At 50.0% G+C, this 27365-nt stretch overlaps 1 protein-coding gene across 2 annotated transcripts in view; it reads left to right on the forward strand.

The window, feature by feature from the left end:
- Positions 1-27365, forward strand: part of rbl2 (retinoblastoma-like 2 (p130)) — a 239909-nt gene that overhangs the window by 134268 nt on the left and 78276 nt on the right. For both annotated transcript variants that reach the window (XM_072518251.1, XM_072518252.1), the window contains exons 6-7: positions 13027-13187; positions 13911-13975. In XM_072518251.1, coding sequence (XP_072374352.1) covers positions 13027-13187; positions 13911-13975 — 226 coding nt within the window. The remainder of the gene's footprint in view (positions 1-13026; positions 13188-13910; positions 13976-27365) is intronic.

Below are 27365 nucleotides of genomic sequence, written 5' to 3' on the forward strand. Positions count from 1 at the left end.
TTATTTGTTTATTATACTTATTTTCAACTAAATTTAGTTAATTGAATTTTTGCTTGATGATTTATCTAGTACGCTTAGTTGATAGAAAATATTGGATGGCTGTAAAGAATTATTTTCTGTGATTTAAGATTTAAGGTGGCAAAATTTGACCCCGTAGCAGCTGGATATTTGGTGTTGGACATTTGGATGCCAAAATAATGTCTGTGACATGTGTGCAAGTTTCTGGTGCGAATTGTGCTAGCCAACATTTTAGTGAGGCTACTGGTATGCGCGCATGTGGGGTGACCTTCGGAAGTATGCAGAATAGTCAGATTGTAACATCAAAAGGCATGTAGCTCCAGCTAATGCCAACTCTTAAACATGCAGAGCTGAACATGCATTTATCTGCATGAAGGCCCCGCAACTAGCACTATTTTAAAGGAGCAACATCTACTTTCTGATTAGTCACTGAATGATTTCTACTAGCCTGCGCTGTGAGTATAAGTGTTCAGTGGTTTCTAGAGTTATTTAAAGTTGCTGAAATCCTCTGGGAATGGTGTGGCATGAACTGAAGGACTTTGTTCTGATTTCAAGGATTCTGAATTAAACACTTGCTGCCAGTCATGAGCGCAGTTGGTTGCATCCCCTTGGGACTACAACATGACAGAGGCAACACCGAGCAAGGCAAGCTAGTGCAGGAAGGAGCAGAGGGAGAAAGGGATTCAACAGGAGGCTATATTATCCCAGGGAGCAATTCTCATACCTCACCTCAGGAAGGAACAATGTACTAGTTGTCTCTGCTTTATGAAGGATGCCATCCGGATGAGGACTACTTTTCCATTGTTTGTGAAAGTGACTCTGATGAACATCTTTTATACATTGGCTCCTTCCAGGCTGGGGAGCTGCCGATATTTGTAACGTCTCCCAGCTTACCATCGATTTTGCACAAGGGAGGTAACTGCAGCTCTATAATCCATGAGAACCGGATACATTTCATTCCTTTTACCAACAAGAAGCAGGACGGGCAAACACACGGCTATCTAGTGTGCTATTGACACTGATGCCACAGCTATCTGGACTCACTACCTTCGGACAAGTTTGTCTGGAGGCCCTCCTCACAGTCCCATGTGAATTGATTACAGATGGAATTCTCCCTTTGGGAGACTTGAGTGTTGCTGCTGAGACTGAATAGCATGCGATCCGTGTTCCCGGTGAGGGCACTATTCAGGAAAAAGAGTGAGGACATGCAAATGGTCCTTGCACCAATTCAGAGCTATTCCCAGCCGACCGGGAGTTCTAGCCAGTGGGCTGGAGTTAGCTCTAAAGAGCCTGGCAGCTGAAAACCACTTACCACACACTCACTGCAGCCACGAAGAAGGCCCACAGGGGACCTGCCCCCAGGTTGGGAGCCCGACGTGGACCCACAGCTCCATGCCAATAAGGAGCGGAGGGACACTCTCTTCCCTAGGGTGGGCTGCAGACTCGACCCTGCCCTCCTGAACACCACCTGGAGGTGGTGGCAGAGGCAGGCAGTGCTGCCAGCCTCACCGAGACAGCTGGTGGGGGTTACTGGTGAGGCCTCTGCCCTGAGACAGGCAAAGAATCAGGGAGGGCTCCAAAGGCCTTGGCTCAGGTGTGCTCCGGTTCGAGTGAGCTTTGCTGATTTACTGTTTCTTTGTAGTGGGACAGCGCTTCTGAGGAGTGCCACCACCTGGTGGGACCCTGATTGAGCTTGGCCATTGCCATCCCCTTGAGCAAACAGCAAGGCTATGAAGGTGCCCAGAAGGACATCCTGGATAGGCTCCAGAGGTTCCCTGAGCATTTAGAGGACACAGGCAGCACTCAACAGAGTGAACAGCCAGGGATCCGTAAGTAGCACCAAAGGAATGTAGTTAAAAGACAGACTGCAGCAATGGCGATCTGAGCCAAGCCACCCCCATCCTATGGGGGACACTCCGGGCTGGATTCTCCGATTCTGGGACTAAGGCTGATGCTGGGGTGGAAACGGTGCCCTTTTATGACTGAAAAAACGGTGCAAAACAGCCACCGATCCTCCGATCGGTGGGAGGCTAGCAGGCACGCAACGTAGAGCACCTGTCGCTAGCTGCCGATACGGCCGGAGAATTGCCGGGTCCGTGGCCGCGCATATGCACGGCGCAGGCCTGCAGCGGCCGCGCCATGCAACATGATGCCGGCCGCGCGTGGACTTGGCGTGCCAAATAGTGACCATCTTTGGCCTTGCTCGCCACCCCCCACCAGTACCCCCAGCTCCCACCAAAGCCCCCCCCTGCCCGCAGTTTGGCTCCGCCACCCCACCCGTGGCGGCACTGGACTTAGTCCGCAGCCGCCACGCTGAGTTCCCAAAAATAAATACCATGAGTGACCAACGTCATCGGGGGGAGGGCTGAGGCACGATCAATTGGACAAAGACGATAGCTGAATCCAACTGAGGCTTTATTGCTATCAGATGTGTGGCCTCCCACAGCAGCGGGCAAAATGGCTGCTGGCTGGAGGACACGCATATTTATACAGGCAGGGACTACTGGCGAACCTGTAGTACAGGTCCTACCGTACATCACCTAATACTGGTGCAACAGTGGTTTACCACATTCACCCCCTGTTAAAAATTGAGTCTGGCGGGGGTGGTGGATAACTATATACACCAATGAGTTAATACTTACAAGATTTAAGCAAACAAATGTCCTTTGATGTCCGGTGGACCGGTCAGAGGTTTAGCTGGTCCGGGGCCTTGATGTTCCTCTGGGAGCGACGCAGTGGTGTCGGCGATGTTGGTGCTGATCTGGTCGATGGTGACTCCGGGAGCGTGTCAAAATCCTCTTCATCGTTGGGCATGGGCAGGGGGGGGACGGATGGTCCTGGGGGGGGTGCTGTTGGGAGCGACGGGAGAGGGGAGGGTGGCGCCGGGGGTGGAGGGGGGGTGGGGATGGAACCTGCTGGTGCCAGGTCCCTGAGGGAGACCGTATCCTGGCGGCCGTCAGGGAACGCCATGTACGCGTACTGGGGTTTGGGTGGAGCAAGTGCACACTCTCCATCAACAGGTCCGCCTTGTGGAGTCGGATGTGCTTACGGAGAAGCATGGTTCCCGGAGCTGCGAGCCAAGTCGGGAGCAACACCCCGGATGCGGACATCCTGGGAAAGGCAAAAAGACGTTCATGGGGTGTATTGTTCGTGGCAGTGTAGAGTAATGAGCGAATGGAGTGGAGTGCATCAGGGAGGACCTCCTGCCAGAGGGAGGCCGGGAGGTTTCTGGACCGTAGGACCAGCTGGACGGCCCTCCATACCGTCCCATTCTCCCTTTCTACCTGTCCGTTTCTCATGGGGTTATAGCTTGTCGTTCTGCCGGAGGCGATACCCCTGCTGAGCAGGAACTGACGCAGCTCATCACTCATGAATGAGGATCCCCTATCACTGTGGATGTAGGCGGGGAAACCGAACCGAGTGAAGATTGTGTTGAGGACTTTAATGACGGTGGCAGACGTCATGTCGGGGCATGGGATGGCAAAGGGGAATCTGGAGTATTCATCGATCACACTGAGAAAATGTGTGTGACGGTTGGTGGAGGGGAGGGGGCCTTTGAAGTCCACGCTGAGGCGTTCAAAGGGACGGGAGGCCTTCACCAGGCGTGCGCTGTGTGGCTGGTAGAAGTGCGGCTTGCACTCCGCACAGACCTGGCAGTCCCTGGTGATTGTCCTTACTTCCTCGACGGAGTAGGGCAGATTTAGTGCCTTAATGAAGTGGTACAACCGTGTGACTCCTGGGTGACAAAGGCTGTCATGCAAGGCCCGGAGTCGGTCTACCTGTGCGCTGGCACATGTACCTCGTGATAGGGCGTCTGGAGGTTCGTTGAGTTTGCCGGGGCGATACATAATCTCGTAATTATAGGTGGAGAGCTCGATTTTATCATTTTTGATCTTGTTGAACATGAAGGCTACCGACCGTTGGTCAGTGAGGAGGGTGAATCTCCTGCCGACCAGATAATGCCTCCAATGCCACACAGCTTCAACGATAGCTTGGGCCTCCTTCTTGACGGATGAGTGCCGAATTTCTGAGGCATGAAAGGTGTGGGAAAAGAATGCCACGGGCTGCCTGCCTGATTGAGGGTGGCGGCAAGGGCGACGTCTGATGCGTCGCTTTCTACTTGGAAGGGCAGTGTCTCATCTACAGCATGCATTGTGACCTTGGCAATATCAGCTCTGATCCGGGCGAAGGCCCGTTAGGCCTTGGCCGTCAGGGAAAACTGGGTGGACTGTATGAGTGGGCGGGCTTTGTCCGCATAGTTTGCGACCCACTGAGCGTAGTACGAAAAGAACCCCAGGCAGCGTTTGAAGGCCTTTGGGCAGTGGGGGAGGGGGAGCTCCATGAGGGGGCGCATGCGGTCGGGATCGGGCCCCAGAACTCCGTTCTGGACCACATAGCCGAGGATGGCTACGCGGTTCATGCTGAACACGCATTTCTCCTTGTTGTAAGTGAGGTTTAGGAGGGTAGCGGTGCGGAGAAATTTAGCAAGGTTGGCGTCGTGGTCCTGCTGATCATGGCCGCAGATGGTGACGTTGTCTAGATACGGAAAGGTGGCCCGCAACCCGTACCGGTCGACCATTCAGTCCATCTCCCTTTGGAAGAACGAGACCCAGTTTGTGACGCCGAAGGGGACCCTAAGGAAGTGGTATAGGCGGCCGTCTGCCTCGAAGGCGGTGTATGGACCGTCCGATTTACGGATGGGGAGCTGGTGATAGACGGATTTCAGGTCTACTGTTGAGAAGACCCGGTACTGCGCCATCTGGTTAACCATGTCAGATATGCGTGGGAGGGGGTACGCGTCGAGCTGCGTGTACCGGTTGATGGTCTGGCTGTAGTCCACGACCATTCGGTGTTTCTCCCCAGTTTTAACTACTGCCACTTGAGCTCTCCAGGGGCTGTTGCTGGCCTTGATGATGCCTTCCCAAAGCAGCCGCTGGACTTCGGACCTGATGAAGGTCTTGTCCTGGGTGCTGTACCGTCTGCTCCTGGTGGCGACGGGTTTGCAATCTGGAGTTAGATTGGCAAAGAGGGAAGGTGGGTTGACCTTTAGGGTTGCGAGGCCGCACACAATAAGGGGTGGTAAGGGCCCGCCGAATTTCAGAGTTAGGCTTTGGAGGTTGCACTGGAAGTCCAGGCTAAGGATTAGTGCAGTGCAGAGGTTAGGGAGGACGTAGAGGCGGAAGCCGCTGAATTCTACGCCCTGGACCATGAGCATGACTGTACAGTACCCCCGGATTGCTACGCAATGGGATCCGGAGGCCAGGGAGATTTTGTGGTTGGCTGGGTGTATCGTGAGGGAACAGCGCCTTACCGTATCCGGGTGTATGAAGCTTTTGGTGCTCCCGGAGTCCAGCAGGCAGGAGGTTACATGTCCGTCGACTTTCATGCTGTTGGGTGCGTTGGCCGGGTTATGCAGATGTGACTGGTTGATTGACATGGAGGCGAGTCTTGGTTGGTCGTCGGGTAAAGGGGCGGCTGGTGAGCCCGGGTCCTGGAACGCTGGTGGTGCCCATGTGCTGAGGGATAGACAAGATGGCGGCGCCCGACGATCTTGAGGGTTACAAAATGGCAGTGCCCATGGAACGCACGTTGCGGGGGTGGAACAAGATGGCAGCGCCCATGGAATGCACGTGTTGCGCGGAGGGGAAGATGGCCGCGCCCACTGGCCGCACGTGGTCTGCGGGGGGGGGGGGGGATGGCGGCGCCCATTGTCTGTGACCGAAGGGGTGTGGGCGATAGCGGCTACTGAGCGGGCCTGACACACCGTGACGAAGTCGCACTTCTTCCCGCAGGCTTTACAAAGGGCAGCGTGGGCCGGGCAGCATTGGCGGGGGTGCTTCTGTTGGCCGCAAAAGTAGCATCGGGGGCCCCTGGGGTTCGCTGGCAGGCGTGCAGCACAGGCTCATTGGGTGGGCACGCCCCCTCTGGGGCGGCTGTCTGTGGGGTCTGATGTGTTGGGTGCTCTGGATCACCTACAGGTCACCAACACTTGAAATAGTGCAACACTATTTTATTGAATCACTAACTGTTTAAACATACTTAGACTGTGGGTTAATACGATACTAGCTTTAACTAAAGACCTCTGCCTTGTCCTAACCAGTCGATGCACTCAGCACATGGTGAATGTCTGTGTTGCAGGCTGTGAACTCTGTCCTCCTAGCTAGCTGCAACTCGAATGAGCGGGAACTCTGATGCTCCCTGTCTTTATAGTGGGTGTGCTCTCACTGGTGATTGGCTGTGGTGTTGTGTATGTTGATTGGTCCCACTGTGTGTCCATTAGTGTGTGTCTGCACCATGATATACTGGTGTATATTATGACATCCCCCCTTTTATAAAAAATGTACCTGCGTGGCAATAAATAGTGTATAGTGAATGTTCCTGACTACATGTGTGCGAAATATTTACAGGACTATGTACATAAAAATTTAGCTATTTACATGGGAAGGTGCCTGGTGCAGAAAAAAACAGTGTGTCACAAGAATAACGAGATGAACACGATATACAAACCACTTGAACGATTAAATGGAAGAACAGAACAAATCAGAAAGTCCATTAATCCACAAAGTTGGGAGCTGGCGGCTGAGGAGCGGGCTGGACTGCGTCAGAGTGAGGAGGATGCAGAGTGACCGGAATCTCTGCATAGTCCAGGTCCGGGTCAACAGGAGGGCGTGGCAATGGTGGAAGATCACGTAGCGAGGGCAGAACGAGACGAAGGGCACGTCGATTGCGGCGCAGAATGGAGCCATCCGGTCGACGAACCAGGAACGAGCGGGGAGCCACCTGCCGAAGGACCACAGCGGTTGCAGACCAGCCACCATCTGGAAAATGGATGCGGACATTGTCATTTGGAGCCAGAGCAGGGAGATCAGCTGCACGGGAGTCATGAGCAGCCTTATGCTGTGCACGAGACAGTTGCATTCGTTGAAGGACCGGAACGTGGTTGAGGCCTGGGACATGAATGGACGGCACCGTCGTCCTCCGGGTGCGACCCATGAGTAGCTGGGCTGGCGACAGGCCAGTGGACAGTGGGGCCGAGCGATAGGCCAGCAGGGCGAGGTAGAAATCGGACCCAGCATCTGAAGCCTTGCAGAGGAGCCTTTTGACTATGTGGATGCCCTTCTCCGCTTTGCCGTTGGATTGGGGGTACAGGGGACTGGATGTCACATGCACAAAGTTGTACCTCCTGGCAAAGTTGGACCATTCCTGGCTTGCGAAGCAGGGGCCATTGTCCAACATCACAGTGAGTGGGATGCCATGTCGAGCAAAGGTGTCCTTACAGACATGGATGACTGCAGACGATGTGATGTTGTGTAAACGTACCACCTCCGGGTAGTTTGAAAAGTAGTCTACAATCAGGACATAGTCCCTGCCCAGCGCATGGAACAGGTCAATGCCGACCTTGGACCAAGGGTACGTGACCAACTCATGGGGCTGTAGGGTCTCACGTGGTTGTGCCGGCTGGAAGCGCTGACAAGTGGGGCAGTTGAGCACTGTGTTGGCGATGTCATCATTGATGCCGGGCCAGTACACTGCCTCTCGGGCCCGTCGGCGGCACTTCTCCACGCCAATTTGGCCCTCGTGTAGCTGTTCCAAGATGAGCTAGCACATGCTGTGTGGGATGACAATGCGCTCCAGTTTCAGGAGAACACCATCGACTACCGCCAGATCATCACTGATGTAGTACTGCGGGCATTGGCCCTTGAGCCACCCGTCTGTTAGGTGGCGCATGACACGCTGTAGCAAAGGGTCAGCCGCTGTCTCGCGGCGAATTTGGACGAGGCGTTCATCCGTGGTCGGTAGACTGGAGGCCACGAAGGCCACATGGGCATCAACCTGGCAGACAAATCCCTCTGGGTCACACAGAGTGTTGACTGCCCTGGAGAGAGCATCAGCAATGATTAGGTCTTTGCCCGGGGTGTATACGAGCTGGATGTCGTATCGCCGGAGCTTGAGCAGAATACGCTGGAGGCAAGGCGTCATGTCGTTCAAGTCTTTCTGTATTATATTGACCAGCGGGCGATGGTCGGTCTCGACAGTGAATTAGGGAAGGCCGTACACATAATCATGAAACTTGACGACACCGGTCAACAGGCCCAGGCATCCTTTTCTATCTGCGCGTAGCGCTGTTCTGTGAATGTCATGGCGCGTGATGCATATGCAATGGGGGCCCATGATGAGGCCTCATAGCATTGCAGGAGCACTGCACCAATGCCAGATTTGCTGGCATCGGTCGAAATTTTTGTCTCTTTCGCTGGATCAGAAAAGGCTAAGACCGGGGCCATGGTGAGTTTGGTTTTGAGTTCTCTCCATTCGCGCTCGTGGGCAGGAAGCCATTGGAAGTCTGTTGTCTTCCTGACCAGGTTCCTGAGAGCCGTGGTATGAGAGGCAAGGTTAGGGATGAACTTCCCTAGGAAGTTGACCATGCCCAGAAATCGGAGGACCCCCTTCTTGTCGTCTGGCGTTTTCATGGCTGTGATAGCAGCACCTTGTCCGCATCCGGCCGCACATCCAACTGGGAGATGTGGTCCCCTAGGAACTTGAGTTCTGTCTGACCAAAGGAGCATTTGGCTTTGTTGAGGCGTAGGCCCTGCTCCCGTATGCGTTTGAACACGCGCTGGAGGCGACTGACATGCTCCTGCGGGGTGGTGGACCAAATGTTTATGTTGTCGACATAGACGCGAACACCTTCAATGCCTTCCATCATTTGTTCCATGATCCTGTGGAACACTTCTGAAGCCGATATGATCCCAAACGGCATCCTGTTGTAACAATATCTGCCAAAGGGGCTGTTAAAGGTACACAGTTTCCTGCTGGATTTGTCGAGCTGGATTTGCCAGAATCCTTTCGAGGCGTCAAGTTTGGTGAAGAGCTTGGCGCGAGCCATCTCACATGTGATCTCTTCACGCTTGGAAATTGGATAATGCTCCCTCATGATATTGTGATTCAGATCCTTGGGATCAATGCAAATTCTCAGCTCGCCGGAAGGCTTTTTTACGCACACCATGGAACTGACCCAGTCGGTTGGTTCCGTAACTCTTGAGATCACTCCTTGGTCTTGGAGGTCCTGCAGCTGCTGCTTGAGGGGGGCTGGGACTCTGCGAGGTGCATGCACCACAGGCGTGGCGTTCTGTTTGAGTAGGATCTTGAAAGTATATGGGAGAGTGCCCATGCCTTCGAAGACATCGCTGTGCTGGTCGATGATGGCGTCGCGTTGCGCCCTGAAGTCAGCGTCCTGGAAGGCAGGCGTGTCATCAGGAGAGAGAGAGTGAACTCTTTGAACAATGTTCAACAGCTTGCATGCATGTGCGCCAAGCAGGGAGCCTTTCGAGGAGCCCACAATCTCGAAAGGAAGGGTGGCTTTCCGTGACTTGTGCGTCACTTCAAGTTGGCACGAGCCGGTAGCAGGAATGATGTTGCCATTGTAGTCCAATAGCTGGCAGGCCGATGGAAGGATGGCTGGTTTGACATGAAGGCTTCGGAAAGCAGACCACGCCATGAGATTGGCGGAGGCACCAGTGTCCAGGTGGAATCGTATATGGGACCGGTTGACCGTCAGGGTGGCACACCACTTATCGTCTGGATCGATGCTGTATACCGACAGCGGCTGGTGTTTTTACTTCGGGGACAGCCTGTTTTTCGTTACGACACCGACTCGAAAAGGCCCCTTCGGGTCCTCGGTGTCACTGCTATGTGGGAGGTCCACATCGGACCTGGTGACCGTGGGTTGAATTGCCCGAACATTCCTGCGAGGTTGGCTGAAGCGATGGGAGTTGGCAGGCTGAGCTGCTCAACAGAAGGCAGCATAGTGGCCAAGTCTTCCACATCGTAGACATTATCGAGATTTTGCGGGGCATTGCCGCTTTAAATGGGCGGAGCCACAGTTGCCACACGTCGTGATGTCGCCACGTTCGCTGCGCCACCGCGCATGCGCGGTGCGGTCATGCGTGGTGCGCACCTGCGCATTATGTTCCTCAACGTTTGGTGCGTACATGCACGGGAGTCCGCGAAAAGCGTGCAAAATGGCCGCCCGCATCTAGGCTGAAGCCCTGGAGGTGCTCAATCACTTGGACCCGTTCCGCCTCGTGAGGACCTTGCCGCGCCGTTTCAGCAGCTTGTATATGGGAATACCGACTGGTGGCATTTTCATGTAAGACACAGGTCTCGCTGGCGGTCGCTAGGGTGAGTTGCTTTACTTTGAGGAGCTGCTGACGTAGGGGATCCGACTGAACACCGAAAACGATCTGGTTGCGTATCATGGAGTCGGAGGTGGGCCCGTAGCTGCAAGATTGCGCAAGGATGCGGAGGTGCGTGAGAAAGGATTGGAAAGCTTCATCCTTACCCTGCAAATGCTGCTGGAACACGTGGCGTTCAAAACTTTCATTCACCTCTACACTGCAGTGATTGTCAAACTTGAGGAGGACCGTCTTGAACTTCGTCTTGTCTTCATCATCTGCGAAGGTGAGAGAGTTGAAAATGTGGATGGCGTGGTCCCCGGCCGTGGAGAGGAGAAGAGCAATCTTTCTGGTGTCCGAGGTGCCCTCCCTGTCCGTGGCTTCGAGGAAGAGCTGGAAGCGCTGTTTGAAAAATCTTCCAGTTGGCCCTGAGGTTGCCGGCGATATGGAACGGCGGCGGCGGGCTGATGTTGTCCATGTTGCAGGATGACGGAATGCTGGCGGAAGGCAGATCACTTGCAGGTAGGTCTAAGAAATGCTAGTATCCCACCACTCCTGGTATCATGATGTGTTGGGTGTTCTGGATCACATACAGGTCACCAACACTTGAAATAGTGCAACACTATTTTATTGAATCACTAACTGTTTAAACATACTTAGACTGTGGGTTAATATGATACTAGCTTTAACTAAAGACCTCTGCCTTGTCCTAACCAGTCTATATACTCAGCACATGGTGAATGTCTGTGTTGCAGGCTGTGAGCTCTGTCCTCCAAGCTAGCTGCAACTCGAATGAGTGGGAACTCTGATGCTCCCTGTCTTTATAGTGCGGGTGCTCTCACTGGTGATTGGCTGCGGTGTTGTGTATGTCCCACTGTGTGTCCATCAGTGTGTGTCTGCACCATGATATACTGGTGTATATTATGACAGGGTCCACGAAGTGTAGGAGGGGTGGGCCGCGCAGCTGAGTGTGTAGGACTGGACGTTGCGCAGGGTGACCGTCATGGAGAGCGCTAGCGTTTTAGTCTCTGCGGGGTCGTGCGTGGCCCCTTCTAGGAGTCACTGGCGTATGAGATCTGACCCAATTCCAGTCACAAAAACATCCCGCATAAGGAGGTCTTAGTGTTCCGTGGCCGTAACGGCCTGACAGTCACAGTCCCGGACTAGTGGGATTAGGGCCCGCCAGAAGTCTTCTATGGACTCACCACGGAGTTGAGAGCGAGTGGCGAGTGCGGCCTGGCGAAGAGCGTGTTCGTTTTCTGTGCGTAGTTGTCCTCGAGTAGAGTCATGGCTTTACGTAGTTCGGCGCGTCCTGGGTTAACGGAAAGACTTTGGAGCTCAACCTGGAATATAAAATCTGAATATAAAATACGGATCAGGGGTTGGTGCCGCGTTGATATACGCTTCGAAGCAAGCTAGCCAGTGTTGGAAGTCCTTTCTGGCGTCGCTTGAGTGAGGATCCAGCTGCAGGCGATCCGGTTTGATACGGAGGTCCATCCTTAGAAACTGATAGCAATAAATTGAGGCACGATTAATTGGACAAAGACGATTGTTGAATCCAACTGAGGCTTTATTGCTATCAGATGTGTGGCCTCCCACAGCAGCTGGCGAAATGGCTGCTGGCTGGAGGACACGCATATTTATACAGGCAGGGACTACCAGCGAACCTGTAGTACAGGTCCTACCGTACATCACCTAATATAGGTGCAACAATGGTTTACAACAAGGGCCCCGGGAACGTCCTGAGGCCATCCATATGGCATGCGGCATACTCAGAGTATGCCGTTTTGGAGGGAGTGGAGCATTGCAAAAGCGGCGCCGCCCCCAATTTTGCCGCCAACGGGGCTTCTCCAGCCAATCACCAAACGTGAGTTCGCAGTCGGAGACCGGAGAATCCCGCCCCCCGGGTCCACGGACTTGGTTCCCCCTCTTGCCTGCAGCCCAGGTAGCCACCTCCCAGCAAACCCGAAAATATCCCAGGATTTTCCAATGGTTTTTTTTTTAGCCTCCTGTTCCCCCTCCACAGCTTCATTAAATTATTTTGAATTGCATATTTATGCAGAAGAGGCACATCTAACAGTTTCTAGAATTATATGACCGCACCTAGAGGTGTAAGTTCAGCTTAGTCGGTAGCATTTCTGCCTTTGAGTTAGAAGGTCATAGGTTCATGCTTCACTATGGATTTGGTGCACAATCAATTCTCGGTTATTACTTAGTTTCAGCACTGAGGGACTGCTGCATTGTTGAAGATGCTGGGAGTGGCCTTGTGTTTCCTCAGACTAATGGGTTATTAGTGAAGTGCAGTCATTATTTTTTCAAAGGGAAACATGGCATTAGTGGATTGATCTCCGTGGAAATGAAAATTGGTCAGGATACCAAAAGGGGTGGCCAATTCACTATCATCCAATTTGCACTGCTGCTGAAGGCTAATTTAATCTGCGCTGTCTTTTGAGTGAGATGTTAAACTATGTGTCTGTCTACCAGTTAAGAAGTATATAAAAGATCCCCAGATACTATATGAAAAACAGCAAGTACTTTTGGTGTCCTGGAAAATATTCTACCTTCAGTCTGCTAAAAACAGATTTTCCTGTCACTTATTTGTGTTTGTGGGATCTTGCAGTGTACAAATTGGCTGCTATGATTATCTATGAAATTACAATGATTTATCTTCAATAATAATCCACTGATTTGAAGACATGATATGGTGCTAATTGAATATAAGCTCTCTTTTAATGAGAGCCAATTTTATAAGAGCATTTATTTGTAAGTCTGATCGATGGTGACTCATGGTGAGGTGAGATCTGTAATTAACATTGTATTGTTCTATTGATTCCAGGTTTACCGGAAGATTTCCACAATAAAGATTATAAACCACCTTCAGAGCCGCCGTGCATTATTGACAAGTTATGTTCCGTGCATGACGGATTGGAATTGGAGGCAAAGGGTATTAAACAGCATTACTGGAAGCCATACATCAGGAAACTTTTTGAGAGAAAGGTTTGACAAGTGCATTTCATTCTTCAAAGGATTACTACTTGTAAATTATAGTGTTTGTCAAGTTAATTCAGACTGCAATCTGTGATGGGATCAGCGCTCATCCGTTCAGATGGCTGTTAATCCTACATTGCCTACCTCCATTGCTGCACACATTAACTAGAGGACTGGTGCTAATGCACAGACATTGAGCTTCATACTCATCAAGGCGAGCAATATTAATGCTGAGTTTCGAAAGCTGCCTTTCTTGAATATGCATTGCCAGAAGCACTGCGGAATAAAGTGTGGTATGGTTTAATGCAGCGTAAAACGCACCCTCCTCTGTGCCAACAAAGTTTCTTCATCTCAGCTTTGTACAGGAATCCTGTGCTGAACCACTCTGACATTTCTAAATTTATGCAGCAGCAATCCTTTGAGCTCCCAAACATGGTAATTCCACATCCGAGGCAGCTCTTTCCTTTACATATAATCCATAAGAAGCTAAAATTGCCTAAATACAGAAACTGTAGGAGTTTTGCAGAGGCACAGATGCAGACACATCCATTAGCATAGGCTACATTTGAACAGATCCAAGAGATGATCAATTAGTATCGAACCCACTGCATCACCCATTTGTCAAATTTCAAACTTTAAAATAATGGTTTGTGTCAATTCAAAGTGAACAACTTTTAGGTTTACGAATTAGTTATCATTTCTTGAAACTGGTGTATTTGTAATTGATCATAGATCCTGAAGGGAAGAGGAGAAACTTTAACTGGCTTTCTGGACCCTGGAAACTTTGCAGAAAGTGTGTAAGTCATGCAGAAATTCTATCTCTCAGGCTTCAAAGAATTTTGTTTCCTGATTGGGTTCAAAGGTTTAGTAATTATGTGAAAAGCAGCAAACTGTACTCGTAGAGGATTTGGGACTCTTCTCTGTTAAGTGAAATTTCCAAGTTCTTTTGATTAGCTCCATTCAGAATTGCTGTTCAGATATAATGACCATCAAAATTGATCAGGTCCAAAACTGGGCCCAGTGATCACAACACGTGAATAAACCTGTTTTATTTTAATATTTGTTCTTGAGATACGAGTATCGCTCATAAGATGAGCATTATGTCCTACCCTAATTATCTTTAAGATGGTGGTGGTGAGCCACCTCCTTGAACCCCTGCTGTCCATGTGGTGCTGGTACACCCACAATGCTGTTGGGGTGAGAATTCCAACATTTTGACTCAATGATAAGAAAAGGTGATATAGTTCCACGTCAGAATGGTATGTGGTTCAGAGGGGTGTCGTTCCCATGCATCTGCTGAACTTGTCCTTCTCGGTGTCGAGACCATGGGTTTGGAAGGTGCTGTTGAAGCCTTGGTTGCTGCAGTACATTTGTAGATGGTACACACTGATGACACTGCGCTTCGGAAGTGGAGAGAGTAAATGTTTCAGGTGATGGATGGGGTGCCAATCAAGCAAGCTGCTTTGTCCTGAATGTTGTCCAGTTTCTTCAGTGTTGATCCCTCTGATCTCTCCGGTGCCAGAAAGTCTGACTGAGTTCTCCTGTTAAAAATCTAAATCTTCATAGCACAATTTACTATTTTGCAATTTTTTTAGTTCCTCGCTTCCTCAGCATGACTTAAAGGTATATATATGTCCATTAAATATCCATGGATCAAAAATGATAATGACAAAGTAAAAGAAATGGGAGCTAAGGGAATCAACAGAAAGTGCCCTTACAAAAGGGAGATCATGACTCATTTATTAGAGTTATTTTTGAGGAATGTCGTGGAAATAGCGAATAGACTGAGGCTTCGAGCTTCGTTTTAAGATTTTATTAACATGATGTCGTGGAGAGGCTGCAGTAGGCTAAAAAGCCATTCCACAGCACTCTGAAATTACACAGCAGAAACCATTATCTTTATAGTCTAAAATAAAGAAGTAAACAGCGAGCTTCCGGTTGCGGCGATGCACTGCTAAGCCGCACGTTTCGGCAGCTCCCGTTCTAATGGACTTTTGCGCTCTTTTTGGGAGGCCCAACGGAAATCTTTTTGGGACCAAACCCAGCGTGGGGTGACGAAGGAAGGAGCCCCCGGGTGTGCATGGAAAAGATCGGTGGTAGTGGCCAGATTGCGAAGGATCCTTTGGAGCAGCGGCAGAGAAGAGAAGGAAGAAGCAAGATAGCGACGGATGGGGCCCGGACCAGCAGGAATTCCTCCGACGGTGTGTGGAGGAATTAAAGAAGGAGGTGCTGGCGCCGATGTTATTGGCAATCAAAGGGCTAAAAGAAACGCAAAAGGCCCAGGCGATAGAGCTCCGTGGGGTGAAGGCGAAGGCCTCTGAGAACGAGGATGAGATTCTGGGCCTAGCGGTAAAAATGGAGACGCACGAGGCGCTACATAAGAGATGTATCGAAAGGCTCGAAGTCCTGGAGAACAGCTCGAGGAGAAAGAATCTCCGGATCCTGGGTCTCCCCGAGGGAGTGGAGGGAGCTGACGTTGGGGCTTATGTGAGCACGATGTTCCATTCGCTTATGGGAGCTGAGGCCCCCCCGGGGCCCCCTGGAGGTGGAAGGGGCTCACCGGGTCCTTGTGAGGAGACCAAAGGCTGGAGAACCACCAAGGGCGATAGTGGTGAGATTTCACCGACAGAGGTGGTTTTGAGCTGGGCCAAGAAGGTACGGAGTAGCAGGTGGGAGAATGCGGTGATACGAGTGTATCAGGACTGGAGCGCGGAGGTGGCGAGAAGGAGGGCGAGCTTTAATCGGGCCAAGGCGGTGCTTCACAAGAAGAAAATAAAGTTTGGGATGCTGCAGCCGGCGCGATTGTGGGTCTCGCACCAAGGCAAACATTACTACTTTGAAACGTCGGAGGACGCATGGACCTTCATCCAAGAAGAGAAATTGGACCAGAACTGAGGGACTGATGCTGTGGGGGAGACGACGATGTTGATGTATAGAAATGTAAATTGGGGAATGGGAGGTTCACAGTATCGGGACGATAGACGGGGTTTTTTTCTCTTCTTGACGGGGGGACACCGAGAAATGTGGGCGCCGGTGGAAAAAGGGACAGTGGGGGGGGATGGGGAATGGTGGAACTGCGCCATGGGGGGAGGAAAGCGCGGGTTTTTTCCCACGCTAGGGAGATAATGGCGGGAAGATAGGCGCAAGGAGGATGAGAGTTCCACACACGGGGGGTGGGGGGGGGTCAAGGAGAGAGCGGGGGAAGCCGGGGTCAGTTGGAGTCAGCTGACTTTCGGAAGCATCATGGGTGGAGTAACCATGCTAGATGGGGATCTAGCGGGGGGGGTCAACTGGGTTGCTGCTGCTGGGAGCGAGAGGGAGCTGGCAAGGGAAGAGGTGGTCGGGACGGGAGTGCGCCGCCTGGGGGACAGGTGGGTGCGCGGGAGGGGGGGGGCGGGGGGACCCCCTCTTCCCCTTCCCCCCCCCCCCCCCCCCCCCCCCCCCCCCAAATCCGGCTGATCACGTGGAATGTGAGAGGCCTAAATTGGCTGATCAAGAGGGACCAAGTGTTCATGCACTTAAAAGGACTGAAGGCAAACGTGGTCATGCTTCAGGAGACGCATCTGAAGGTGGCGGATCAGGTTAGGTTAAGGAAAGGATGGGTGGGACAGGTGTTCCACTCGGGGTTGGACCCGAAAAATAGAGGGGTGGCAATATTGGTGGGGAAATGGGTGTCGTTCGAGGCTAGGAATAAAGTGGTGGACAACGGTGGTAGATATGTGATGGTGAGTGGCAGATTGCAGGGAAAGGAGATCGTGTTGGTAAATGTATATGCCCCGAACTGGGACGACCCGGGATTTATGAAGCGGATGCTGGGACGTATCCTGGACCTGGAGGTGGGAAGCCTGGTAATGGGGGGGGATTTCAATACTGTGCTGGATCCAGGGTTAGACCGGTCTAGATCCAGGACCGGAAGAAGGCCGGCAGCGGCCAAGGTCCTCAGGGGGTTTATGGAGCAAATGGGGGGAGTGGATCCGTGGAGATTTGCCAGGCCGTTGGCCAAAGAGTTCTCCTTTTTCTCCCATGTCCATAAGGTATACTCCCGGATAGATTTCTTTGTTTTTAGCAGGGCACTGATTTCGAGGGTGGCAGTGTTGATCTCCAAATTTCTTTCTCTGTCAGTCTGGCCTCAATAAAAGTTGAGACGGATTCGCACGTAAACAGAAGTTATTTATTTAGCTTGCAAGCTTAATCATCTTACAGAGATGTAAGAGACATCCAGCCTCTTTCATTCCAGAAAACGACTGAACTAACAGACAAAGGGATCTCTGCAAAATCAGTTCAAATGGTATCAAGTTTCACATACTCGACGGACATAGGTCAGCCTATGTCCCTCCTGACCTGTTCGATCTATTCTGATTGGCTCACTTCCAATCCCTTTCTCTGGCCCCTATCAATGAAGCATCACCCTCATAGACACACCTCTTCCTGCTTTTTCCATGCGGTCTCAAATTCCTTTGTCCCTAACTGCAAAAATCAAAGTGGCTTATTTCTACATTACATTAACTAGTAACTCTAAAGTAACTATTTTATATCACATTCGTCATTCCCTCCTTTTATCATTCCATGATAACCGAACTATCCAATCTATAGCTACGGTTCCTCATCTAAAAAGATTTGTCGCTGCATTTCCAATTCCTGTCTTAGCCCCCCTTCATCTGCTTCACCCTCATGGATTTTAACAGTTAAATTTTTTTCTCGGTGATTGGGGCGGTGATCTGATCCAGTGCACCCAGCATTCTACCCATCACACATTTAAGGATGGCCAGGCCCACAAAGATGCAGCCGATAGCTACCACTAGATACATGGCCATATTTATCAACCAGTCCTTCCATCCTCCAAATCCCCAGTTACCCCAAGAGTCAGGATCCTGCATCCCGTCCAAGTGATCCCGTATGCGATCCATAAATTTAGTAATGTTAGCAGTCAAGTCCTGAATCCCCATAATACACTTGCCCTGTACTATGGCGCATACCCCACCCTCACGGGCCAGAAGATAGTCAAGAGCATACCGGTTGCGTAAGGACCTCCCAGTAGCCCAGTTTATCCAATTTTGAAATGCCCATTCGGGCCGCCCAGCAATGCAGAAAGCCCTATTCCCAACAGTGATATGAGAGACATTCGCCCAGCCACAAAGGAGCTGGAGGCCAGCGTTCAATGGAACGCAAGTGGTGCTATAACAAACGCATTGGCCAGACGCCTGGGTGATATGGCACCTCCTGTCCGTACAGGTGGGAAACAGACATGTTATATTTGTGTCCACCTCTACCAGCAAACAGCCATATCCTTCACTGCTGAAGCAATTCTCGTACGACCGGGAATCCCTATTGGGAGTGAAGTGGCTAGGTATGTACGCCCTCCACCGTCGCAGCCTATCGTACTGTGAATGGGAATTATCCCGAGGGAGGGGAAGGCAAATAGCCGGTGGTGCTGAATCCGGATCGTAAGGAAGAGTGACTTGCTCGGGCAATGGCTCGGAACGCTGACAATGAACCACCGTTTGGGGAGTGCCCCAAAGCGGTGAAACAGAAAATAACCTAGACACCGCTGCGGGGTTTGGGTAGCAGACAACCCGTCCCTGGCCATACAGACGGTGGTAAATCTGGTAGAAGAGATTCATACTACCCGGGTTTTCCTCAGTTTGGCCTTTAATTAACTTAAGTGCATCTCCCGGTAACCTACGTTCTAGCTGTACTTCCCTTCTCACACGCCCCGTCCTCTCTCTAGTCCCTTTCTCTTTCTCATGGTCTCTTCCTACACTCTTCTGACAGCCTGATGTTACCTTTATTGTACCACTTTTAACACATCCAAAATCAAATTTACATGTATTCCAAAAACAAGGCAATGTCCATATAATGTTCCCTTCCCATCGCCGGGGCCGGTGCAGCTGCTTCATGACTCCCGCATTCTCCTTAACTTTGATGACCTTCCATGAGTCGATACCATGTCCTCGTATATGGGGGCAGTGAAGAACATCACCTGTGCATAGGTGATGTATCCTTGTAGATTGGTTGGGGCTACACAGATACATAATATTCCCCTTTTCCATGTCCATCGCCAATAACACGCCAAGCGAAGTGAGGCCAAATATCAGACAGACGATGCGTAGCCACTCCATCATGCTCCACACCTGTAAAATAGCACTGGAGAAGGGAGGCAGGTTAGTATCCGACCTTTTACAGTAGTGGAGATGGGCTCAATTTACAGTGATGTAGGTGGACCCAAGCACTTCGCCCCTCCACTTTAACTGCTGTGGGGGTGGTAAGGAGAACTTGGAAGGGCCCGTCCCATCGCGGCTCCGACCCCTTCCTAGTCCAATTTTTGACCATTACATAACTACCGGGCTGGACTGAAAGTGAGCTAGGTACTGGGCAATGGCTCGTGAGCCGCGCGGACTTGGCCATGGAGTTCCTTGAGCACTTGCGTAAGGGCTAGAACATAGGTGGTCATTTCCTCAGTCATCTGATGAAACTGAACCCGTCTGGGAACCTGCAGGCTCCAGGGAGTTCTAAGAGGCCTGCCATAGAGCCCGCAGCTGGAAGAGGGCAACGGGGAGCAACTTAAGCCATGTCAGTCCCGTGTCTGCTCTTAATTTAGCCAATTTAGTTTTGAGGGTCTGATTGTGTCTTTCAACCACCCCGGCTGCCTGTGGTCTGTAAGCACAGTGTAACTGCTGGCGTATGCCCAACTGGGAGCAAAACTCCTTGTTAATTTGTCCAATAAAATGAGGCCCATTATCAGAACTTAACTGAGCTGGTATACCGTACCGGGGAATGATTTCCCTCATCAAGACTTTAACCACAGTAGCAGCTTTACTATAGATAGTCGGATACGCCTCAACCCATCTGCTGAACACATCCACAATGACCAAAACATATTTATAACATTGACACCTTTCCAACTCAATGTAATCCATTTGGAGCGTCTCAAAGGGACTACTGGGCAACGGGGTTTGCTCCTTCCCACAAGGGATACCTTTTCCGGTGTTATATTGCTGACAAATCAAACACCGATTACTGATACTTTGGGCCAACCCCTGCATTTTAGGGTGCCACCAAGTGTCCAGCAACAAATCACTAGTCCCCCGAGCCCCACAATGAGTTGCAAAGTGTACACATTCGATGACCCATAAAGCCAGTACATCAGACATACAAGTCTGATGTGCAGGCGTGGTCCATAAAGAGGAAACAGAATCATATGTACAACCTAACCGTTTCCACATTTGTTTATCACTCTCAGGAGCGTCCTCCTGTAACCTTATGACGTCTTGGATGGTTGGCATTGGCTTGTCAGAAGCAGACACATTCATAGTAGATCGTTTAGTCTGACTTAACATTTTAGGCACCATCACTTGCTGAATTTGTGCGGCTGTGCGCGCTGCACAATCTGCTCGTTCATTACCAACGTCAACTGGGGTTGTACCATTCGTGTGGGCAGCGCATTTAATAACGGAAATCTGCGCTGGCAGAAGGAGGGCCTGCAGTAGGTCATTAACTAAACCCCGGTGGGATATTTGACCACACATAATCATGTCAGGTTGTTCTGACGAAATGTCACTCAAATCGCCCCTTATTGTGGTAGTTTCCTGAATCAAGGCTAAACAGTCGTGGCCAGGTGCGTCTTCATGGACAGGGGGACCACTAAGAAAACAGGCTGGATTGATAGTGGTACAGTATTTAAATGTCAGACGTGGATTGTTCAAAAGGTATATCTCATACCTATTCTGACGAGCTGCGGTAAGATGCTGACCATTCGCCCCATATCCCTGGCATGGTACTGGTCATGGACCTGACGTGTAATATGAGGGCTTACCGAAGCTGACTGTGGCCATAAATGTGGTGATATTGTAACAAAATCGGCTGTACCTTCTTTTCCCGTGACTGTGGCTGTAACCTTGACTGGCCATTCGGTCTCAAGTAATGGCCAGTATTTGTCCTCCAACTCCCTGTTTCGTCCAGTTCTGTCATAGGCCAGGGTAACGTGATGCAGTGATAGTGGCTGTTCAATGTCTAACGTCCACCACTGGGGGGTGATAGAAATATAGCACTGTTGTCTCATCCTCCTCTTCGCTGATCCACCCACCCAAAGTCACTATATTGGAGCTCCTGCTGGTAAACTACCATTTCTGCCGCTTGTTAGGATCGCAGATCATCCTTTTTCATTACATACTCAGTCTTAACCTTTGTAACTGAGCCTCCTTCTTGGCCTACACCCTCCTTCCAGTAAAATCTGACTGCCCTTGCCATCTGGGAAGGGTCGTTCTCTGTCCAATTCATGTTATTACATTTCACAGCAGTAACCACAGAAGGTGGTAGGCAATGCATTAACATAGCACAGTATTGAGGGGAATTCTGACCATTTTGATACAGCAAATCGCCTGACTGCCCCCGGTAGATTTCATTAAAACGCCCCAGACATTCCTATGGCTCATCAATCTTCCTAGGTTTTAGGTCTAAGATAACAGAAAGATTTATGGGCCTTTGAAATGTGCTATTCAACGCATTCAAGATCTGTGTCCTTCTTTTCTCTATTTGCTCTCCTTTTTTTTAAAACTTAAAAATGTTTGAAAATTCAAATTGAATTACTGCAACTTGCAAGCTTAGCTCTGATCTCAACTCAGAACTAAATTTACAATTTGCTTAATACAAACTTGTATAACATTCACAACTTAATTATTTTTTTATCTTAACAATTTTTTTCTTTTAACAAGTTTTTTTTTCTGTTACATACACATAAGTATTAGCAAAATCAACTATCATAAGTATTAGCAAAATCAATTATCATCTTCAGATTGACACTTTTTAAAATGGTGTCCATGATCTTCTTTAAGTTTCTATTAATCGCCAGATAAAATGAGATAAACCTTATTTCAAGTAAGTAAAATTTAAGATTCTGGCAATTTCAATCAATTGCTTTCGAAAATAATAACTTTTATCAAAGAGGTGGAGAAACCCACTGGTTTCCTTTAATTAATTCAAAACGTAACTTTGCTGGTGTTCACTGACTCAAAGGAAAGGTATCCGATTACACTGCAGACTGTTATCTCAAGGCCTGAGTGAGAAGCACTGTCTGTTTTCAACTCCGCCTGCTGCTGTTAACCCTTTGAGAAACTTCTGCTTCAACCTCACAATCTCAACTAGACCTCGGAACTTTACAGTCCAAGGAGACAATTTTAGCTTAATCAACTATATATTTAAAACACTCACACATAGAGTTGAACCATCTTCAGATTTAAAAACAGTTATACTGGACTGAACCCCCATCTATTGAAGTCCCATCAGCCCCTGAACCCATATAATAGACTGAACCTTTATTATTTAAAGTCCCATCAGCCTCTGAACCCTAATAATAGACTGAACCTTTATTATTTAAGTCACATCAGCCTCTGAACCCCGATAATAGACTGAACCTTTATTATTTAAGTCACATCAGCCTCTGAACCCCGATAATAGACTGAACCTTTATTATTTAAAGTCACATCAGCCTCTGAACCCCGATAATAGACTGAACCTTTATTATTTAAAGTCCCATCAGCCCAAAACCCTAACCCAAGCCGAAACAACAATATGAAATCCCATCAATTAAAGTGCTAATCCCCAGACTGACCTGTGATTTCGTCGAGGCGGTCTTTCTGTGCCAACCGCGAGTGACCAGACTAATCAGACGATAAGAAGAGGGGAACAATCAATGCTGGTCGTTTTCCATTTCTACATTGAGGGCCCTTTGTTCCCGTCCTCCTGTTCATAATCAGTCTAATTCTGATTTCGCAGTTGGAACAGGATCGCCCAGAGAAATCCCGGTTTTCGGCACCAAATGTTGATCTCCAAATTTCTTTCTCTGTCAGTCTGGCCTCAATAAAAGTTGAGACGGATTCGCACGTAAACAGAAGTTATTTATTTAGCTTGCAAGCTTAATCATCTTACAGAAATGTAAGAGACATCCAGCCTCTTTCATTCCAGAAAACGACTGAACTAACAGACAAAGGGATCTCTGCAAAATCAGTTCAAATGGTATCAAGTTTCACATACTCGACGGACATAGGTCAGCCTATGTCCCTCCTGACCTGTTCGATCTATTCTGATTGGCTCACTTCCAATCCCTTTCTCTGGCCCCTATCAATGAAGCATCACCCTCATAGACACACCTCTTCCTGCTTTTTCCATGCGGTCTCAAATTCCTTTGTCCCTAACTGCAAAAATCAAAGTGGCTTATTTCTACATTACATTAACTAGTAACTCTAAAGTAACTATTTTATATCACATTCGTCAGCAGGAACGGAGTATTCGGCCATAGCCATTTCAGACCATGCCCCTCACTGGGTGGATCTGGAACTAGGAGAGGAGAGGGAACAGCGCCCACTCTGGCGACTGGATATGGGACTATTGGCGGATGAGTGGGTCTGTGGAAGGGTGCAGGGATGTATTGAGAGGTACCTGGAGGCCAATGATGACGGTGAGATCCAGGTGGGGGTAGTATGGGAAGCGCTGAAGGCAGTGGTTAGGGGAGAGTTGATCTCCATTAGGGCTTACAAGGAGAAAAAAAAGGGCAAAGAAAGGGAGAGATTAGTGGTGGAGATTTTGAGTGTGGATAAAAGATATGCGGAGGCCCCGGACGAAGGACTATATAGAGAGAGGCAAAGACTTCAGACGGAGTTTGACCTGCTGACCACAGGGAAGGCAGAGGCACAGTGGAGGAAGGCACAGGGGATGAGATACGAATATGGGGAAAAGGCGAGCCGGCTGCTGGCCCACCAGCTCCGTAAGAGGATAGCGGCGAGGGGAATAGGGGGAGTTAGGGATGACACGGGAACTACGGAGCGGAGAGCAGGGAAGGTACATGAGATGTTGAAGACCTTTTACGAGAGGCTATATAGGCCCCAACCCCCGGAGGGAAAAGAGGGGATGCAACAGTTTCTGGACCAACTAAGGTTCCCGAGGGTGGAGGAGTAGGAGGTGGCAGGTCTGGGGGCGCCAATTGGGGTGGATGAGGTGACCAAAGGGCAGTGAAACATGCAGGCAGGGAAGGCCCCGGGACCAGACGGGTTCCCGGTGGAATTTTACAGGAAATATGTGGACTTGTTGGCCCCGCTGCTGGCGAGAACCTTTAACGAGGCCAGAGAAGGGGGGACTCTACCCCCGACAATGTCGGAGGCAACGATATCACTAATCCTGAAGCGTGATAAAGATCCGCTGCAATGCGGGTCATATAGGCCCATCTCGCTCCTGAGTGTAGACGCCAAGTTGCTGGCAAAAGTGCTAGCGACGAGGATCGTGTCCCGGGGGTGGTGCATGAAGACTAGACCGGGTTTGTAAAGGGGAGTCAATTGAATGTCAACGTGCAACGGCTGTTGGGGGTGATAATGATGCCCCCGGCGGAGGGGGAGGCAGAGATAGTGGTGGCGATGGATGCAGAGAAGGCATTTGATAGGGTAGAGTGGGAGTATTTATGGAAGGTGTTGAGGAGGTTTGGGTTCGGGGAGGGGTTTGTCAGCTCGATCAAGCTCCTCTATGGGGCCCCGGTGGCAAGTGTAGTCACAAATCGGCAGAGATCGGAGTATTTTCGGTTACATAGGGGAACAAGGCAGGGGTGCCCCCTGTCCCCATTACTGTTCGCGCTGGCAATTGAACCACTGGCCATAGCGTTGAGAGACTCTAGAAAATGGAGGGGGGGTGGTTAGAGGGGGAGAGGAACATCGAGTGTCACTCTACGCAGATGACCTACTGCTGTATGTGGCGGATCCTGTGGAGGGGATGACCGAGGTTATGCAGATATTGAGGGAGTTTGGAGATTTTTCGGGATATAGGCTTAATGTGGGGAAGAGTGAGCTTTTTGTAGTACACCCCGGGGATCAGGGAAGAGGGATAGACGCCCTGCCGTTAAGGAGAGTGGAAAGGAGCTTCCGATATCTGGGGATTCAGGTAGCCAAGAGCTGGGGAACTCTACATAAACTCAATCTGACGCGGCTGGTGGAGCAGATGGAGGAGGATTTCAAGAGGTGGGATATGCTGCCGCTCTCACTGGCGGGCAGAGTGCAGGCGGTAAAGATGATGGTCCTCCCAAGGTTTCTCTTCGTGTTTCAATGTCTCCCCATTTTGATCACTAAGGCCTTTTGTAAGAAAATAGATAGGAGTGTTATGAGTTTTGTATGGGCAGGGAAGACCCCGAGGGTAAGGAGGGGGTTCCTGCTGTGCAGCAGGGACAGAGGGGGCTGGCGTTGACGAATCTGGACGACTATTACTGGGCCGCCAATGTGGCGATGGTTTGCAAGTGGATGAGGGAGGGAGAGGGGGCGGCGTGGAAGAGGCTGGAGATGGCGCCCTGTAAAGGAACGAGCCTAAAGGCGCTGGTGACGTCGCCGCTACCGCTTTCCCCGAAAAGGTATACAACAAACCCAGTGGTGGTGGCAACCCTAAGGATCTGGGGGCAATGGAGGGGACATAGGGGGGTGACGGGTGCCTTGGTGTGGTCCCCGATTAGGAATAACCATAGGTTTGTTCCAGGAAGGATGGACGGAGGGTTCCAGAGCTGGCATCGGGCAGGAATTAGGAGATTGAGAGACTTGTTTATTGACGGGGAGTTTGCGAGCCTGGGAGCGCTGGAGGAAAAGTATGAGTTGCCCCCGGGGAATATCTTTAGATATATGCAAGTGAGGGCGTTTACGAGGCAACAGGTGAGGGAATTTCCGCTGCTCCCGACACAGGGGATCCAGGATAGAGTGATTTCGGGGGTATGGATCGGGGAGGGCAAAGTGTCCGAAATATATCAGGAGATGAGAGACGAGGGGGAGGCGCTGGTAGAGGAGCTGAAAGGAAAATGGGAAGAAGAGCTGGGGGAGGAGATTGAGGCGGGGCTGTGGGCTGATGCCCTAAATAGGGTAAATTCCTCTTCCTCGTGTGCCAGGCTTAGCCTGATACAATTCAAGGTTCTACACAGAGCACACATGACGGGAGCAAGGCTGAGCACGTTCTTCGGAGTGGAGGACCGGTGCGGGAGGTGCTTGGGAAGCCCGGCGAACCACCCACATATGTTTTGGTCATGTCCGGCACTGGATGAGTACCGGAGGGGAGTGGTAAGAGTGATTTCAAAGGTGGTGAAGGTTCCGGGTCAAGCCAGGCTGGGGGTTAGCTATATTTGGGGTAGCGGAAGAGCCGGGAGTGCAGGAGGCGAAAGAGGCCGATATTCTGGCCTTTGCATCCCTGGTATCCCGGCGAAGGATCCTACTTATGTGGAAGGAAGCGAAACCTCCCCGGCGTGGAGGCCTGGATAAACGACATGGCAGGGTTCATAAAACTGGAACGGATGAAGTTTGCGTTGAGAGGATCGGTTCAGGGGTTCTCCAGGCGGTGGCAGCCGTTCCTTGACTATCTCGCGGAACATTAAGGGGAAATAGATCGTCAGCAGCAGCAGCCCAGAGGGGGGAGGGGGGGGGAGCACTATTTTTTGTTACTTTGCTAGTTCACTATTTTATTTAAATAATGTTACATATCAGTTATTGTGTTATCTCCTATGTTGATTTGTAAAGTAGAAAAATTATGTTTGAAAATCTTTAATAAAATATATTTTTTTTAAAAAAGAAGTAAACAGCAGCTGGCTGGTTTTGTTTATGTTAAACAAACCTTGGGAATTCTCTTGGTTCCTTATCTAGTAAGTAGTGCCTTTTATCTAGTGCCTTTTCTTTAATAGCAACTAATATTAATATATTTTTTATGTGGGCAACTAATCCTCACATTAACTTCCCCAAGTAACGTGGATAAAGGGAAATGTGTAGATGTGGTGTACTTGGATTTCTGTCATGTGAGAGTACCTTTAAGAAATGGGTGCTGAAGAGATGTACCTTTAAGAAATGGGTGTTTATCAGTGATGTCAGTGTGGGTGGAGCTGGGCTGTCCGTCAGCTTTTTACTTTAGTTTTTGAGCAAGCTGCAGGGTGTGTTTTAGTTTCGTTTTCAGAGCTGTATAGCTGCAGTCACAGCCAGAAGATGTATGAATCTCTCTCTGTAATCTGAAGACGGTAAATCGAACCTGGTGATTTAAAACTAATAACAGTAGTGACTTTAACCTGATGTGCTTCTGGTAAAAGGTGTTTTAAGTCATATGGATGTTAAAAAGGAAAGCTTAAAGGTTTACTTAGTGTTGTAGTCTTTGGGGGTTGTATTTGAATTAATTGTTGCTAAGATGTTCACTGTA

Source organism: Scyliorhinus torazame, chromosome 10 (genome assembly GCF_047496885.1).
Source record: "Scyliorhinus torazame isolate Kashiwa2021f chromosome 10, sScyTor2.1, whole genome shotgun sequence".
Taxonomy (NCBI): Eukaryota; Metazoa; Chordata; class Chondrichthyes; order Carcharhiniformes; family Scyliorhinidae; genus Scyliorhinus; species Scyliorhinus torazame.